This window comes from Beta vulgaris, chromosome 8 (genome assembly GCF_026745355.1).
Source record: "Beta vulgaris subsp. vulgaris cultivar EL10 chromosome 8, EL10.2, whole genome shotgun sequence".
Taxonomy (NCBI): domain Eukaryota; kingdom Viridiplantae; phylum Streptophyta; class Magnoliopsida; order Caryophyllales; family Amaranthaceae; genus Beta; species Beta vulgaris.
Window position 1 is genome coordinate 52,726,839 of NC_079209.1, and position 19,312 is coordinate 52,746,150.

The 19,312-nt window shown below is 35.9% G+C and overlaps 2 protein-coding genes across 5 annotated transcripts; both read right to left on the reverse strand.

The window, feature by feature from the left end:
- Positions 1-870: 870 nt before the first annotated feature.
- LOC104901763 (uncharacterized) lies at positions 871-8,265 on the reverse strand. The gene is made up of 5 exons (XM_010689369.4): positions 7,811-8,265; positions 4,909-5,088; positions 2,798-2,924; positions 2,432-2,545; positions 871-1,409 (listed from the first exon to the last, which is right to left on the reverse strand). Exons 1-5 carry the CDS (start codon positions 8,123-8,125, stop codon positions 1,294-1,296), a joined length of 852 nt encoding a protein of 283 aa, XP_010687671.2. The 5' UTR covers positions 8,126-8,265; the 3' UTR covers positions 871-1,293.
- A 2,797-nt stretch (positions 8,266-11,062) lies between these two features.
- LOC104901764 (SWR1 complex subunit 2) lies at positions 11,063-17,362 on the reverse strand. Of its 4 annotated transcripts, XR_007268751.2 has the most exons (13): positions 16,959-17,350; positions 16,718-16,864; positions 16,537-16,606; positions 16,147-16,218; positions 15,953-15,996; positions 15,575-15,872; positions 14,869-14,944; positions 14,647-14,766; positions 13,260-13,328; positions 12,688-12,730; positions 12,188-12,253; positions 11,812-12,061; positions 11,351-11,584 (listed from the first exon to the last, which is right to left on the reverse strand). XR_007268751.2 is itself a non-coding variant. In XM_010689370.4 (12 exons), exons 2-12 carry the CDS (start codon positions 16,783-16,785, stop codon positions 11,395-11,397), a joined length of 1,116 nt encoding a protein of 371 aa, XP_010687672.2. In that variant the 5' UTR covers positions 16,786-16,864; positions 16,959-17,315; the 3' UTR covers positions 11,063-11,394. The 4 variants fall into 4 exon arrangements, 2 of the variants coding, with proteins under 2 accessions (XP_010687672.2, XP_048490351.1); XM_010689370.4 differs by lacking the exon at positions 11,812-12,061 and having other exon boundaries at positions 11,063-11,584; positions 16,959-17,315; XR_007268752.2 differs by lacking the exon at positions 13,260-13,328 and having other exon boundaries at positions 16,959-17,362.
- Positions 17,363-19,312: the final 1,950 nt, after the last annotated feature.

Genomic DNA, 19,312 nt, shown 5'->3' on the forward strand with positions numbered 1-19,312 from the left:
TTGGTTAGATGGAAAATGTTTTCCATGTAAAGTCCTTTAGGCTTTGTTTGGTTATCTGAAACGTTGCCATAGTAATTGGTTCTCCATGATAACAATGTTCTGGTAGAATATGATTGTGGCTCGATATTGCTTTGTTTGTTGTGATGGGAAGTTAAATCTATTTATTCACCTGTGTGGATCCTGAAGCAGAAAAAAGATACTGTATTACAATCTTTCTAACTAAACTCAATCCCCATATGAATCCGGCATCCCACTGCCGCCTCCATTGCCACTCAACCCACCACCATAACCTCTCCCGTAAGCGGGCAACCATAAATTTTTTTCATTTCTTGTTATTATTTTTTGATAGGGTTTCTTCCCTTATTATGTACAATATAGTTTAGAAAAGGGAACTTTGAAGACCGCCAAAGAGCCACATATAAACACATCCGCGACCAAAACCTTCGTTGGTAGGACCTCCGCGGTAGTAAAGCTCAAAGTTATCCTACAAAGTCGTCTAGTCCAAGCAATTATTGATTCATTCTTTCTCCATAATTTTGAATTCTCTCTACAACATTGTGTTTGCCACATCCAAGTCACAAGATATGAAACTAATTGGAATAGAAGATCCCCATTAGTTGAGAACTACTTGGAACACTAAATGGGACTGAAGATCACTCTCCCCATAAGGCCAGAACCGAACACAAAACTAACCAAAAATTTTACCCACTTGCAATCTAGGAGGCATAATATCAATAGTTCTGTTAGGTCATACAAGTATACAACACTCAACTATTACACTTTACAGCCTTCACAAAGCAAATAATGCAAATTATTAGCATGGATTAGTAAGTTCAAGTAATTCACCAACATGGAGCAACAACGGCGACCAAAACAACAAAACTCATGTATATATCTCAATAAACTTTTGGATCCTGTATTTTGCGGTGCATCTAGCTCAATGGCAACAATTGGAGCCATCTTGCAGTCTGTGGCACAAAGGCTAAAAACAATTATCAATACAACTCCCAACTGGAATATATACTCATCGAATTCACACATAATATGATAATACTTGTGAGGCAGACTGATCTGGGCTAAGCAATTGGTTTCTGATAAAAAAAGTCACAACACAACCAATTTGCAGTCCAACTTAAAGGGGATTGAGTTGCAAAATTAGTTCCTTTCCTCTTAGTTGTCGGGGCACCAGCAGCAACAATATGACATCTTCCAACATTATGAGAAAATGGAAGTTTTAATCCTAGGTTCCAAAGCTGCTTGTGATTTAACGATCGTAGAAATCCATAAAGTACATCATTTTTGAAATGAAATAGAGTAAGAGCCAGTGTTAGGATCCTTTACGGCTTTAAAGTTGTCAACACTCATTCCAAAGCGACCAAGTATATTGTTTCCCACCTCCTTGAGCTTACCTGCACCCAATGAAACATAGAAGATGTTGAAACTCCATTCATAACATGGGGGAAACAATGACATATTTTGTGATTATATCCTAATCACTTTCTTCGCCAGAGTAAGCCTTCACGCTTAATGGAGCAAAACTAACGAGAAAGAAGAAATTTCAAGGCATACAATGTTTGATTGGAGAAAAGGAAGGGAGGGGAAGTAAGCTAGACAGTTTACCACATAACAGTCCCTGCTATATCAATACTCCCTCCATCCCCTTTTGTTTGCCCCATTTCCCCTTTAGAGATGTCTCTAAAAATTGCCCCATACTAAAAACAAACATGAGGTTACACCACTTCACTCTCACATTCACCATAAATGTCCCACCAATTTCTGTCATCCAAACAGAACGTTAGAAAGTTACTTAGAGAGGGGACAGAGAGAGTAAGATCAAGAAACCGAAAACAAATTGTTAGAATTTCCCATCAAAAAGCTGAAAATTCCTTTCATTCTACATATCAGTATAAAAAAAATATGACAGCAACAACATAGTGATTTCAAAACAACTCTTCATGCCCTGTTGTGTAGTATGAGCTTATATGTAACTCGCTTATTGTATAAGGACCCAATAAACAAGTACTAAAAAAAAACTGAAAACGATATATTTAGAGGTCTGAGCTATCAAAGCATACACTATATGCATACAATATCTGGTACATAGCTTGCACGTAGATTTCCTTAGAAACAAAGTCTCCCTCCCCATTACAGCTGCCCGCTTAATTTGTGCTTATAGACATAAGATATTTTATGAACAAAAAAAATATGTATAATTTTTTGAAGATGAACAGTTATTTCTGGATGCACTAGAATAGAAAAAGTGACTTTAAATCCTTACAATATCAGTAAAGTAGAAAAGGATAGGCAAATTAATAATTGAAACTGGGGTTGCATACTTGTAGATATTTCAGCACAAGACTAAAACATCACAAATGAGAGCAAAGATAGAAGAACATTGCAGAGAGAACTTAAAGAAGAAACAAAAAATTACCAATCATTTCTTCCTTCATCTTCTCCGCCTTTTCTCGAGCTAACGGCTCCATTCGAACAATATTTCTCCTAGCCTGATCATTTGAAGGTTCCACTTCTAATATCTTTTTCATGTCTGCAAGAAAGCAAAACAAAATCCATCATAACTAGGATAAAAGCATGACTGAATCAGACTATGCAAAAATCATCATTGCATAGAGTGAAGATAGAAGCTTAAAAGTTGAAGCAATGACTAATCAGTTTAGCAAGAAAGGACATAGCAGTTTAATCATGATTCTACTCCAAAGATATGAATTCAATTACATTGCTAATTGAATATTTCAAAAAAGAATTAGATCAGGCACAACTCATATATATGGCAACTCACCGGAGATAGCTTCTTCATATCGTTCAAGCTTTTCATAAGCCTCCCCTCTTCTGAGAAGAGCTTTAACATATGATGGATTCAGTTCTAAAGCTTTTGAACATTCCTTGGCTGTCTCATCATACTTCCCCTGAATGAGCAAAATATGCACAAAGTCTAATTAAAGAACTAAAAAGCATATGCGCTGGAAGATACTGACTTCTCTGACAGAAGACTACACTTAAAAGCAAACAAAACATAGAAATGCAATCATAGCTAAGAATAGCTGCAGAAGAACTTTGCTTTCTTCTCACATGGTTGGGGGGGGGGGGGGGGGGGATTATATTTAAGAGAGAAGATTCTAAGATCTAAGTCCCTAATTCTATATACCCGGAAAGAAAGAGAAAGCATTCATCCAGAATGAAATTTATCACAGGAAGCTACCTCAGTCCTCACTTCCCCCACCCCCAACCTCCCCTTGGCAGAGATATAGAAACACCACACATAGATGCAACCAACACGCAAATATTAGCATATCTAGATGTTGGCTCACAAGTCCCAGAACTTGAATAATAATAAACGATGAAGCCCCTGATGAAAACCCTCTATATACAAATAGATTTGTGTCTTACTCCACAATTCATAGCCCTTCAACTCTTAAGAGAACTAAAGCCACAAATAATATCATAGATCAAGCATTCAGATTATATATGGATACTTGTTCACCAAAGAGACAAAGGGGACTGCAAGAAAATAAGCTAATAAACACTGTAGGAATAATACATGTGAATTCAATCGATCACCTACAGAAACATGTCAATTAAAACTGAAACGATAAATCGACTTCATTTTACAACATAACATATGCTGAATCTATAGCTGATCTATAGATGAATCAAAACTGAATCTAGGATCTTATGTCATGTCAAGCAAAACAAATAATATCTATAGATGAATCAAAACTGAAACGATAAATCAATAGCTGGCATGCCGTAGTCACCAGAACAAAAACTATGCAGAAATTTGATTGAAACCTTCCAGTAGTGCTTGTACGTCGTAAAAAGAGTTGGATAACCCACAAGATTAAAAGAAGGGATAGTAATACGTAATGCAACGCAAATATAAAACAATATGTTTTTTAGATTAGTAAAAGGCAAAAAAAACCATTACTCTCCCGTTATGAGATAATATAAAATCCAAACTGCAACTACCTAAAGAGTTGATAAATTAAACAATTTGTAATCTCAGATCTACAAATTTCAGTATACCTAATGCACATAGCCTCCATGAACATCAAAACCCCCAAATTTTACCTTTAACAATGCTTCATGGATGATCATAACCATTTGCAGTAAGTCATCATGTTAGACCAGATTTTAAGGGATTCAAACAACCAATCCTTATAGAGCTAATCTCTGAACAACTTTTCAGACAACATGAAATCACTCCATGGTATAGAAAGATGGTTACTTCCCTATGTGAAAGCAAACACCACACTAGAAAAACAGCACTGACTTAGACTCGCTAAAAGAAAACAAGCAAATAATGAACAGCAAAGTAATAGTTACCTACAATCGGGACCTTCCTAACAAAAGTAACTCAATTCACGGCATTGAGTAGTAAAACAAAGAACCCCTCAACAATAATGAAAAGACAGGGTGGTTCGAGAGAACAAATCACAGACCAACATAACATAAGATCCTAGATTCAGCATTCATGATTTTACAACTCAGCAAAAGCATGCTAAGAGCTTAGACTCTTTTTTTTCACGAAAGGTAAGGATAAAAAGGCAAGTTAGTGCTCAAAATTCAATCAATGTAAACAAGGGACAGCCATTTATCTTCATAGCATATGAGGATATATTTTAATCCCAACCAAAACCTTAAAAGTCTGAGGAATATGACTAATTACTTCATCCTACATTAGTTCCTCTTACGATTCTTCCCCACCTAAACCATTAACAATCAAAAGGGTTTCTGTCAGTTACAATTCATTCTCAAATCCTGATATAAAACCCAAAATTCATGTTAGCTGATTGTCTCGGGTCCAGCTACTACTGCCCAAATGTCTCAAGCTAGCATGCATCCGTCAATAAAACTGTGATCAGTAAGAACTATGAAGCAACAGTAATATACCTGTTTCAAGTAGCATACTGCACGGTTTGAATGGCATATGGAACGTAGCTCCATAGATTCTGGCATTTCTGCTGCTACTTGTAGAGCAAACTCATACTTTGACAGTGCATCCTCATACTCAGCATTTTTAAATAATGTATTCCCTTCTACTTTAGCATCATTAGCTTGAGCTAGCGCCCTCTATAACAATAAAACAAAAACATTAGAATTTCTTAAAGAAAATAACACAATATCCATGCCAAGCAAAATATCCAGAAATGCCCAAGTACATTTTTGAATCTACCAAGCAAAACATACTTCAAACCTGCAAATGTATATTCAACATCTAGGACTATATATTAAATATCTATGGCTGTATGCATGTTCGCTATTTTTTCGTTTTTATCACCAAAAATGCCACTTGATTTGCCTATATGGGTATCCCCAAAATTAACCGAAAATTGTTCGAGCATGAGACTGCCACAATGGCGTACGGAAAGCAATTAGGTACTTCAAATAATTATTAGATGCGTCACTAATGCTCTTCAGCACAACCCCACACCAATATAACTCAACATTTCCGAAAGTGATTCAAATTTTCTTATTTTCAGCACTCCTTAGACAGACATGCCCAATAGCACCAGGAAACCACATTAAAACACGAATGTCATCTACAATAACAAAACCCTATGCTACGCTAATTGCGGAGCCCTTACAGCCTAAGTAGCACGGATACGGATTCGGGGACGGGTACGAATACGGGTACGGGGACGGAAAACGACAAAATCAAAATTTTAAAAAACGGGTACGGCTTGGATTCGGCAAAAAAAAAAAATTTTTTGACAAAAATAATAAATATAGTGTTTTTATGATTGGTATTGTAATTTTATAGTAATAATAATAATAATTTAAAACGAAAAAAGAAGTACAAATTTAATAAAGGAAGTGATAACAATAAAGAGAGAAAAGTGGACAAGTAATGGTCTTTTCCCACAAAAATAGAAGTAGTCATATATACTGATGAGTGACGGCTGTAAAGAAGGGAGGGTAATATGAAAAGTAACTTCAACTGCATGTGTAATGAACATGAACAGTCGCTAGTGAACTACTATTTTTACTCTGTTTCGTCTTCTTCTTCCTCTGTTTTCATCTTCTTCATCTTTTAATCTTCTCTCTTTTCTCTTCTTCATCTAAACAATTCTGGATTTTTGGGCTCAAATTTCCTCAGCAGTTTCATCTTGAAGATTACTTTTTTTTTGGGGTTGAAATTTCATCTAAAAAAACTTAGATCTGATGTTCAATTTTTCTGTTTTTTTTTTTATAGTTTTTTTTTTCCTCTGAAAAATATCATGAGAGTGATATGGGTACGTTTCTTTCAGCCCATATCCGTACCCAATACGTACCCACTTTGCAGCCAAGTCGTCCCCATGAGAAGCAAACGTACCCACCATCTCAGGTACGGTTTGGGTACGAATCCACCTCGTATCCGTACCGTACCCGTACCGGGTACGGGATACGACACTCAACCGCCGTACCCGTGCTTCATAGCTTACAACTACCATTAAACGAGGCCTTAGTCGGTGAACATGAACTACTATTTAATAACAACTATTTTTAGGCTTGCCCAGCTAATTATAATTTTCATTTATTAACATTTTACTTCATAAATATAACACAAAATATTACTTGGTTTGGTTGGTTAAGGCTTTAGTGTATAAGCCTCATGTTGTGAGATCAAATTTTAAAAGATGCATTTTCTATTTTTATTATTATATGCATGTTTATATGAAGTAAGCACACTAAAATAGCACCACGTGGTATAGATCTTTGCTTAGGAACATCTTTTAATATACCTCCTCCGTTTCACAATAAGTAAAACATAGAGAAAGTGGGGAGTTACCAAAGGAATTTAGAGAGAGAAAGTTGGGACCACAATAAAGAGTGAAAAGTATTAAAGTTGTGGTCCCTTTTACTTTTTAGTGGTATATTTGTAATAAAAGTGCTTTTTTACCATTTGGAGCTCGGTTTCACGTATTGTGATTATTTCAAATAAGAAAATTGTTTCACTTATCGTGAAACGGAGGAAGTATTAGTATAGATATGTTGTTAAAATTATAATCCATAATAGAATGATTTTGAGTTCTATTTTTAACCTCTTAGTAATGAATGATAAAGCAATATTGAAAAAGGAAAATAAAAGGTGGTAAAGGGCAGTGGAGGATTCGAACTCCTAACTCTGCCGTAACTAAAAAAATGCCAACAATGAAAACTAATTCCACAATCACTCAAACAAATATAACTCTGCACATACTTACTATAACAATTAATACATATAAACTTATCGCTAAATACAAAGTTCAATCTTCAACAAAACATAAAACTCGATACAAAAAAGATTTTACAATTCAATCATCCATCGTCAAAAGATTACTAATAAAATCAACAACAAATTAAAATTAGATAGAAAATTCCGCAAAACCCTAAGTTAAACCAGATGCTCAATCTTCGGCAAAACAACCCGTTCAATACGCAAAAGATTTTACAATTCAATCATCAATCATCAAAAAGATTACTAATAAAATCAACAACACATCAAAATTAGATAAAAAATTCCGCAAAACCCTAAGCTAAACAAGAAGCTCAATCTTCAGCAAAACATAAAACTCAATACAAAAAAGATTTTACAATTCAATCATCAATCATGAAAAGAATAATAATAAAATCAACAACACATTAAAATTAAATATAAAAAATTCTGCAAAACCCTAAGCTCAATCTTGGGCAGAAGAACCAGTTCAATATGCAAACAAGTTGCAATTCAATTTTCAACAGAAAGCTAACAAGATCAACAACACATTCAAACTTACTGCTGAAAACTCCAAACAATTCACAAAATCAAAGAAAGAGAAAAAGAGTAAAAAACCTGCTTCAATTGTTCATCATCAAGAGCATCTTCATAAGAATCATCCTTAGTAGCCGTCAATGGCACAGATTGTTCTCCATTTTCACCTCCGTATTGTTGTTGTTGTTCATCTTCGTCGTCAGCGCCAAAATCGGCACTTCTGTCGGAGAAATGATCGCCTTCGCTAGCCGTTTCGAAACCTTCCGAAACGTCTTTGTTGATGAACGAACTCGTTTCGGTTTCAGCAATGTTGGTAGTGTTATTGGTGGAGATTGATTCGAGTTTTTTGTGGTTAATCTCTGTTTCTTCTTCGGTTGCTGATTCTATCACCACCATTTTTACAGAGGAGAGAGAAAGAGGAGTTAAACGTGTTGTTTGAAAGATGAAGAGGTTTCTACTTTTTAGTAGTGAGAAGAGATGGAGTTTTGAGGTTTTTGTTTTTTTAAAAAAATTTGCTTCCAGAAACCTCCTCTTTTGTTGGGTGGAAAGCGTTTTCTAGTTCTTGGAGTGTTTGGTACTTTGGTTGATATGATTTTTTATGATGTATGGGTTTAGAATGAGCAAAACTTATATCTAGTATTTGTTTAATAATTTGATAGATTTAAAACTCATATCTTAATCAGAGGTGGGCATGGGCCGAGCCGACACGCCGACCGATCCTGGTCCGACACGATTTGGGACCGGCCCGGCATGAGCCCGCTCGAGACCCGACTCGTTGTCCGCTACGTGGGCCGCGGGCCTGTCACGGTCAAGAAATTTTATTTTCGGCCCGCACCGGCACGAGCCCGCGGGCCGAACGCTCCTTTTCTTTGTTTTTTTTACCCTAAAACTGCCAAAAATTCAAAAAAACAACATAAAACATGGGCCAAGCCCGCAGGAAGCACGAGCCCGGCCCGCGGGCCCGTGGGAAAATTTTTAAAATTTCAAGCCCGACCCACCATTCACCCAAGCCTGTGAACAGGCCCGACCCGACACATGCCCACCTACTAATCTCAACCCCATAATGTACGGGGTTTAGAAATCCAGGGGGGTTTGGTTCATACCAATACCTCTCGATATTAGATACTTCCTCTGTATCAAATTAAACGCAACAAATCCCTTGACCCGGACTCATAGGCAAAATTTCTTAGTGTGAGATTAACAAAGTTAAGGGCAAGTGTTTAGGGTAATTAACCACCACCACATACTGTCGCCACTACCGAAACTGCTTAACACCACATACTGTCACCACCACCACCACCGAAACGCCACTACCACCACCGAAACACCACCACAACCACCAACAACCACCGTCAAAACCCAAAAACCACCGAAATTCGAATTCAAAATCTACCAAAAACCACCTCCTATTGCTCCCCACCACCACCCAAATCAACCAAAGAGAAGAATGAAGGTTGAGAAAGAACGAAGGAACAAAGGAACGAAGGTGAGAGATATTGTGGTGGATTTAGGGTGGAGAAAGAACGAAGGAAGATGGAGGTTGAATTCGGATTTCGGGTGAATTTCGGTTGCTGGTGGTGGAGGAGATCGAAGATAGGAGGTGATGATAGTGTTGGTGGCAGGAGGATGGTGATGGGAGAGAAGAGATAAATGGTGGTGGGTGGTGGAGTGAAGGTGGTAATGAAAGTAGACAGGGGTTATATTTAGGTTGATTAATTGTGATTATGTTTGTAATTAATTTGATTTGGGTAGTATAATATGTGTTTTAGTTTTTTAATAAGGATATTTTGGTAACTTAAGGGGTAAAAATCATACCAAAAATAGAAAGAAGAAAATTGTTACATTTAATTTGAAACAACCATTTTTAGAAACTGATGCATTTAACTTGATACGGAGGAAGTAGAAGAAAAATTTCATTCCCAAATAAAACCAACCACATGGTATTATGTATTAAGTTTCAAACCTATACCACCTTAATTTCATTCCTGATTCCAAATCCATACCACTACATGAACCAAACACCCCCGTCCCCCATAGTGGATTGAAGGAATTTGAGGTTTGTCTGGTTGAATAGTACACAAGTTCAATGTGTTGTGCATTTTAAAGTATTAAATATTATGTTATTAGTAACGGACACACATATGTTTTTCTTACGTATTTTCTTGGATAAGCATAGTAAAAATAATCCTACATATACAGCTGGCAAAAGTTGACACGACAGATTAACATGACATGAACCAGATACGAAAAAATGGGTTAGTGTTGAGAACAACATGTTTAGTTAAACATATCAACACGAAATGACACTTCTTACTAAATGAGTTGAGTTGGTATTGAGATTTTCAAAACAAAGATGACACACTTGATCCGTTTAATACAGTTGCTACATTGATGTAGGATATTAATAAAGAAATTTTGTTTTAAATTAAGATTTTTTTTGTCCCAAACTACCATTTATCTTTTAAGTTTTTATGAGAAACTACTTTATGAAAAATTTGTTGTCTCCAATTACCTTACTTTTACCATTTTGTTGTTGATAACTACCTAATGTCGATTTTCGGCATTTAATTTTTTTTCCTGTTCAAAATTGTTGGAGAAACCAAAATTACCGTTGTGGAAATTGCTTGAGATTCAAGGATACTGAAAGGGTGATTATTTCGATTTTAGTTTAAGTAGTAGGAGAGTAATATAATGGATGGATTGGTGGTACAAAGTGTCGACATAGATATGAGAGAAAGAAAGAACGCACAGGAAAATGAGGAAAATAAGGTGGGGAAAATGAAACAAAGGGTTGAAGAGGTCAACTGATATTACATGACATTAAAAAAACTAAATAAAATGAGTCAACGCCACAACTGGCATAAGGTAGTTGTCAACAAAAAAATGGTAAAAGTAAGATAATTTGGAACAACAAATATCTTATAAGGTAATTTCTTGCGAAAATGTGAATATTAAAGGTAGTTTAGGACAAAAAATCTTTCAAACTACCGAAAAATAGCTTAACATGACACGAATCGGACATTAAAAAACTAAAAAGGTTAATGTTGAGATACCTTAACATATTTTAATTAAATTGGTCAACACAACACAATACGTTTATTAAATGGTTAAGTTGATGTCAAGGGTTTTCCAACCCATTTATAAATGACAAGAGCACGAAGACAACCCTTTGCCAGTTCTACCTACATACCACAAATTTCTTGCACTCTCTCCATCCTAACTAATGCACACTTTGTTTCATTTATAAGGAGCAATATGGTTCTATTACTTTGACTATAATATCCTTTTAAGTTCAATTTAGAAAAACATAGTTACATAAAATAATAGCATGTCTAAAAAACAGATAATTAATAATATCTGGTATATTTATTTTTGAAATTAAATTTTTTGTTAAATTTATCTAAACTTATTAGATCTTATTAGTCCTTATCTAAACTTCTGTGAACTTATTCTGATAAAAACTGAAAATAAGGTGTACACAACAAGCCTAGACTCAAATGTTCAACTTTCAAACTCCTACTTCCCCTCTAATTGACACAAATCCAATACAACACCTATTTTCTTGTATACAAAGTGCATTTGCAATATTTACAAACTGTGGAGGATTGGTAACTGAGTGACTTTTCGTCTAAAACGAAAAAAAAAAAGTGATTTAAGAGTAGCAGCTAATCCGAAACCACATAATCAACAGCTGGTATTCTGCAAAACCGTCTCGATGATCGAGGATATGGTGTTTCACTTTGACGTGAGATAGGTGATCTCTGCCTCCTGCCCAAGAAACCTTGCCCCATAATTGAATTATACAATTCTCCAACGGCCATCTTACCTCCGGAGCGGCTATTTTCAGCTGCATAACTGCATTAGAAGAGATCAGGAATTACACAGACAGATACATGGAGACAGATAGCATCCTAGGATGAGTTATCATGATTAAAGAATTCTTCATTTAACCACAGAACTCGGTTGAACTTAAAAGATCATACAATGCAAAGTATATTACCAACTTGCATCTTTGCAGCATTGCAACGCAGAAAACATTCGTGCATACAGTAGATATAACCTTTTAGCAAGAGATATATTACATTATATGGTGATTAGCTGGCCCGAGGAGAACCACCAGTTGAAGCTCGGGGAGCAAGAGTGATCACAGCCAACAAGCAAAGATGGCGCTGGCTTGGGGGGGGGGCAGCACGATATTGATATGTCTAGCTTGACGAGTTATGAAGCACAAAAGCATGAGTCATGATCATGATTTTAGGAAAAATGGCACAGCACATCTTATCATGGGCAGCACAAAAGGAGCTGTGAGCTAAGCACGAGGCATGTGCTTCACTACGTTGAACATTTTCAAATACTTTATTAGTATTTTACTCAATAGGAATACTTAATTTCAATGAAAGGCAATAAAGAAGAAAGAAAATACAAGAAAAGGGTTGCATTAATATGCTGAAGAAATACCGTTCACGTATCATTTGGAAAGCTTCTTTCGTTGCATAAGGTAACCCCGTCTTTGGATCTCGATACCTACAATGCATCAGTAACCACTTATTCAAATAGTTATAAGAAAAAACAGTGAAGTAAAAAAACACTATTTTCTTGTGAGCACAAACAGAGGGATCATCTACTTCATGGTTCATGCAAACATGATTTCAGTTAACCTCATAACAAAAGCAGATTAGAAGTATCATTTTAAAAATCAAAAGTTATGTTGATTGACTGTAGACTACATAGGAATTGCAAATGATGATGTTTGATGGGATTACTGAATGAATAGTGAAGATATGCATTTGCTGCATATTAGAAATCTTTTAAAGAAACCGAGACTACGAGATATGAGAATCGGAAAATGCCAATGATAATACATTGATACTCACACCTCAGGCTCCAGACTTCCACCAATCAATTTCCCAATTAAATAAAAGAGTAGCAAAAAACACGATAAAGTTTGAAGTTCATACTTGGCAGGAAGTCCGGTTATAGCACATACTGCTTTCTGAGGATCTGAAAAGAAGGGAAAATTCAATAACACAGTCTACATGATTGACGGAAACATCCAAAGAAAGCAATGAAGGGGAAAGCATCAAAGGTGCATCTCAGAGAGTCAGAGATCTACTATTCCTACCTCATTCACCATGATCCTCTGTGAGGGGCAAAAAAATCGTCGTGGGCTGCTAAGGAATAATATCAACTTCTATTGTAATAAGCACAAGCAACATGTAATAGAAGGAAAAAAAAAGCACAATCCTTTATAGCTACTGGATGGGTAAGACATAGAACAATGTCCACAAATCAAAAGAGAATGAAATGTTCAAATACAACATAGAACTTATGTCTTTACGCTAACGAGTAAAAACCAAAACAAAACTCAAGTAATCAAATTGATATTGAATTATGAAATGACCCTTTATGTAATCAAGCTAAACCTGAACTCTTCAGCAAGCTAGCTAACCAAACATTCATCTGCATGGAAATTAAGCATCTATAAGAGCCACATTCATTTACAAGAATGGTTCCCCTTCCTATCACTTACAAGGAACTGATTTTGTTGAAATCTCTGACTCAAATGACACTCCATTTCTGAACTCGATATATGAGTGACCTGCAAGATGTGAGCAGATAAGCAGGAGGCATAAAATCTATTTGAATTTAAAAGCAATGATGTTTAACATCTATGAGTCTGATTGTCCTATTCTAAGGAAGTTTGGATAAGGATCCTGCACCTGTAGATTTCGCAATGTCCATACCCCATACTATAAGTATATAGGTGGATTAGTATTAGGTTTATTGTACATTTAATCAAAGCAAAACTTGGTTGATGATTCTTCTAGCTATAATCTGGACTATCTAGCTTCATAGAATTGCATTATGACTTATGATTTTTAAAGAGACTCCCTCCATCTCTTCAACTGTGAAGTGAAACAGGTAAAAGCTTTTCAACCACAAAGAGTGAATAAGAGAGTAATATTGATATCAGTAAGACAGTGATGGCTGATACACTGAACCAACAGATTTTTCTAAAACCCTGGCGAGAACACAATAAAATTACTCCAGCCTCCACTGAGAACATAAAATTATTTTAAGACTCCACTATAATATGCTTAAAGTCAACGCTGATGATGCTACACAAGGAAGAATATATCTGCTTCTTATCAGGGTTGTATGAAAGAGAGCGATGAAGGCTTCATGGTTGTTTCCAGTTAGAACATAAAACTATTTTAAGACTCCACTATAAAAGCAATTGCTTAAAGTCAATGCTGATGATGCTTCACAAGGAAGAATATATCTGCTTCTTTTCAGGGTTGTATGAAAAGATAGTGATGAAGACTTCATGGTTGTTTTCCAACCCTATTGGGTACAATGACTCCAGTGAAGCAGTAACTCATGCCTTTTTTCTCATGTTGTGGACATCCTTGCCTTCTCTAATTACAATACCACTAGACAAATTTCAGGAGTTGCTAGTGGAAAATACTCTTCAGCTAGGTTTTGGAAGAGCCCTATGGTAGTTGTACTAGGTTACAAACTAGACAGCTATAGTTGCTAAGGTTATTAAGTAGACAATCAGACCATCGAGGTTTATGAGCATTCTCATATATCTAGAAAGGATTCATGTGTCTATTTCCAAGTTGGAGACTTCTCTTTCAAGCAAGTTTAAAAAACTGATTTTAATGCTGATTTCTTGAAGAAAGAATTAGTAGAACTACTCCAACATAAAATCATATTTTATTGGTTTTGTTTCTGATTTTGTGTCCGTCCACCATCTATTCTTGGATGTCATATCGTGGATTTTGAATCTTGTAACCTTATGTTTATGTTCTTTAGGCCATAAAGCCTGCTGTGTCATTTGCTATAAGCCTAGACCATCTTTTCCAAAACAAAACTCGCCGTCGGCATAACTACAAAAGCCATTAGATTCTTGCCATTTTTTGAAAAGTATTGTATTTGTGGGCCGGTGAAGGCTGCCTTGTGCACAATAGCTCTTTTCTTAACTTCCTCTTCCCTTGCTAAAACACGCTCCAAGTGCCTCAAGTTCCTGATTTCTGCAATATATTGAAAGGAATGAAAGGAAAATCATAAGCTCCTTCATTATTATTCTCCTCCCACCTATACCTCATTTCATAAAAAATTAAAAAAGATGAAACCTGTCTGAGCAGCCTCCAAAAGCATTTCCTCTTGAGTCATTCGCTTCTCCTCACCTTCCTTTTTTCGTTTTATAGGCTAACAATTATTTCAAATGAAACAAATGCTTCACATTAGAGACGTTATCACTTCTTCATGATAAACGATTATATTCTACCAATATTCTAAGTTTTGGAACAAAGACGTGTGAACAAACACATATTCTTCAGACAGAAAGCATGAAGTCCAGCAAGAGGGCACAAATATAATTGTCACCATGCATACCGCATTTTATGTCAAGTCCAGCAACAGTTCTAGGCTAGACAGCAGGTTCAGATGGAACCATATTAGAAGTTGGTCTATCAGTAATATGACAGGGAAGGCATTAGAAGTAAAGAGCTCATTGAGGGCCTAGCAGCTTATCGGAGCCTCCTTCCCATCTAAGGCACTATTTATCTTGCATCCCTTTCAGATAAGATGTCACTGACAAAAGAAATTGCTAATAAATCCAATGAATTGCACTTGGCAAGAAAAGTAACACTTGATGCAATAATCTCCGATCCCCCCCCAGAAAATGAGAAAAGAAAAACTCCAATAAAATGAATCAAGGGAAAGCAGGAACAAACATGGACTAACATAAACATATCATGACTTCTAATTAAAAAGATCATATCTTGAAAGGTGATCACATGGACATGGATGTATCAGGAAATCAGGGAAAATACTAACCTTCATTGTAGCCTGCAATGCAGCACGAATTGCTTCTCTTTCAGCCTGCCTAACTATAACAGCAGTTCTAGTGGATTTCCTCACTGATTTTTCCCCTTCAACTTCATCACCTTCCTCTTGATGATCTGGGGTGGTAGGTTGTTCAGAAAGCTTTTCTTCATCTGGGGTCTCCACATTCTTTGATACATCCTTTTCCATTTCATCCTTCAAAGATTTTTCCAATTTTGAAAGGTCCTTCTTTTTCTTCTTTGTTACTGGCTTTCCAGGGTATGTCAGACGTTTCTTTGGCCTCTTCTCCCTGCGAAAGAGTCCAAAATGTAATAAAGTTTTGCCACCGATATAGAACAATAACTCAGATTTCTGTGACATTAATAAAACCTTGCATCTGCTTCATTCTCTGCTCCATCATCAGCTTCCGGCTCCTAGATAATTACGTGTTAGAACTTAAATCAAGTATATAGCTTCAACTACGGAAACCTAAATTCAAAAACAACGAAAACACATAATGCAGCAAACATAAAAAAAAATAACAAAGATAAAAAGAAGAAGAAACCAGCAATTCAGACACTCACATCTTCATCAAAGTCACTATCAAACTCATCCACAACCTCTGGCTCCGCTTCATATTCATTGTCATCCTCTTCCTGAAAATACACAAACCCTTAATCACCTTAGAAAAACACATATTTACATTAAAAACCCATGTCATACCCTACCAACATTTTCAGCAACAAATCAACAAGTAGTATCACTTAGCAGCACAAAATGAAAACTCATCTCCACCTAAATTATTCACATAATTACTTCTAAATCTTCGGCGACGAACATAAATTAAATAAAGGCATTTATCATCATAAATCTCCAAATGAAATTCATGATACTAGCAATACCATAAACCTCAAAAAACAAAAAAAATAAGGGCATAACAAAAAATCATTTAAGCTAAATAAAAGCTTACTTACATCCTTAAGAGCCTCTTGATTCCAGAAAGCTTCATCTTCCTCAGCCTCTTCATCAAGCAATTTGTTCATCCTGGTGAAAATACGAAATACCCAATAAAATTAACCACCTAAAAACCTCAATAAGTACAAAAATTCCAACAATAAAGCACAAATTGAAGTTATTTAGGAATAAATTTCTCACCTTTTTCCTCGAGTTGCTCGAGAAGTTCGATCAAGGAAGCCTGGATTTTCTTCATTGGAGGGTTCCATGTTGAGTGAAGAAATAAAAATTTTCTGAATTGTGTTCGATAAATAAGTAGCTCTGATTTCTTCTGATTTTCACTAGAACCTATATATTTAGTGGAAGTAAGAAGATTTAGTATCAAATCAAAAAATTGAAGGTGTAGATGAAGAAATTGAGAAAGGGTAAAAGAAAGACATACAGTTGCGAATTAGGGTTACTCGTTCGATCAAATCATCAAAATTAGGGAAAAGGCAGTGCGCAGTGCGCAGTGCTCCTGACGGTTAGATGGCGGCAAATGGCGTAAGAGAGGATGGGCAAGAACAGGCATAGAATAATTTTTTTTTTTTTTTTTTTTTGCCAGAACAGGAATAGAAATTATTCAAATAAATATAGTATGAAACATTTTTGTTTTATCACAAAGTATTTCGGGTGACCCAAGAAAAGAATCGTTTGGGTGAAATTGAGCGACTAAGCGTGTTGATGTAGAGAGATTCGATCGCAGTTTTTGGGTATCATTTTCATAAAACTTTATCAATTAAATTAGATGGTATTCGTAAAAAAAATTGTGATTAAATGACTAATATGTGAACTATGAGGGTAAGAAATAGATCATAGCGACCATGTCACTCGGACATGATATAAGAGTATAAGACAAGTTAGACAACGTCTAGGGAGACAATAGACAAACTAGTTAAGGGTTAGGGATAGAGAAAGTAGAGAAAGTAGAGAAAGTGTTGTTAACTCATTGTTAGAAGACTACAACAAGGGTATTTTAGTAATTATATAAGTTAGAGGTAGAGCTGTCAAAAATTGATACAACACGACAACGCGATACGAACCGGATACGAAAAAATAGCTTTGTGTCAAGCTTTTTCGGCACGTTTATATAGATAGGTCAACACGTGTTTTACTGTTTAACAAATGGGTTGGGTCAGTGCTGCGATTTCAACCGAAAACTGACACGATTTTACATGTTTAACTTGGAAATTTTAAATTTTTAGCTCCATTTGAGATATAAGTTGGTAACATATCAGCGAATTCTTCAAATCTTTCTAATATACTAGCTAGTTATTTCCTAGGTAAATATGGATCGATAATAGCGTACTTAAAACATGAATTTATTGTTAAACTTTTTTAGGGATTTTGAACAAATAGGTTAAACAGGCCGACACAATTAACCGCTTAATTAAACGGGTTTAGTTAGTTCATAGGAATTTCGACAAATAGTTAAACGGGTCGAGTAAGTGTCGAGGCTTTTTTGACATGATTAGTAAATGACATGAACACGAGATAAGCACAACACGGCCTGTTTGACAACTTTACAGTGATTTGGTATTAGCTTACCCCAGGGGCGGTTCTTGGCCCATGCAGTATAGGCGACGGAATAGGGCCCCAAAAATAGAGGGCTCCCGAAATATATTATATGTATTAAATGTTTGAAAGAAAAACAAAAGGAAAGCATTTGGATCAGTGCTAAAGTAGTAAGGGATGGGGCAAAGGGGTGCGGGTTCAATTCTACTTACGAGCAGTTTTTTTAAACTTTTTGCTGTTTTAATTATGACTGCTGACTCATCACCTACTCACATTAATAAACCATCATGCGTGGGTTTTTCTTTGGCTGGTTCAAATCCCCAATTCCCCATTAATGGCTGCTCTTTTCTCTCTCCTCCTAACTCTCTCTCATTAATTTCTACTCATATTCCTATATTTTTTTTTTCTGCGATTTTCCAATAAAATTTACTCTATTTATATCTAAATATTTGTTTATTTATAATTATTTGATATGTTGAGAGTATTTTTTTTAAGAGAATCTAATATCTTTTATGAAGTAAATATGAAAGGCCCAATTTTAAGAGAGCGTATAGGGCCCCCGCTATGTTTGCCCCGCCCCTGAGCTTACCTTTTCTTTGGTACCCCCAACCTATCAAAATTAGTACTTTGATATCTTTGTTAGAATCCATTCTCCAATAATGAGATGTCAAACCAAGCTCGAGGAAGTGGAAGGTAGGTTTACCAATTCCTCTGTATAAGATAATAGTAAGATATAGATAAATTGTGGGATTAAACAAGCAAGATAGAGATATATTGTGGGCACCATATAGTCTATGTGGGAGTACCGGAAGGTGATGAGTGATAGGACAAAAGGATGTTAATGGTGATAAGTGATCCAAAGTATGTAGTTTGACTTTCACAGAGATTTAACCTCCCTTATACAAAAACTCCAACGTCCTATTGTGTTTTTCACTCATTGCAAATTGCAATCTTGTGCTCCCCCATCATCAAATGCCAAGTTATTATTGGAATTTACATACTACGGGTTAGACTCAGGATGGATAAGCTCATTATTTTCAGCATATGAAGATACACAAACAATATGATCTCTAGGGAATCAATCAATTCTGCTCTAATTTCATTCATTGTAGGGATTTGCAAATTCCCTTATGCTTCCATATGCACATAGTTCTCCCGGTTTGAGAATAAGTTTATCAGCAAATCTGCGTATCTTCGCAATGGTAATGACCTTGAGGCACAAATGGCCTCCTACATCCTGTA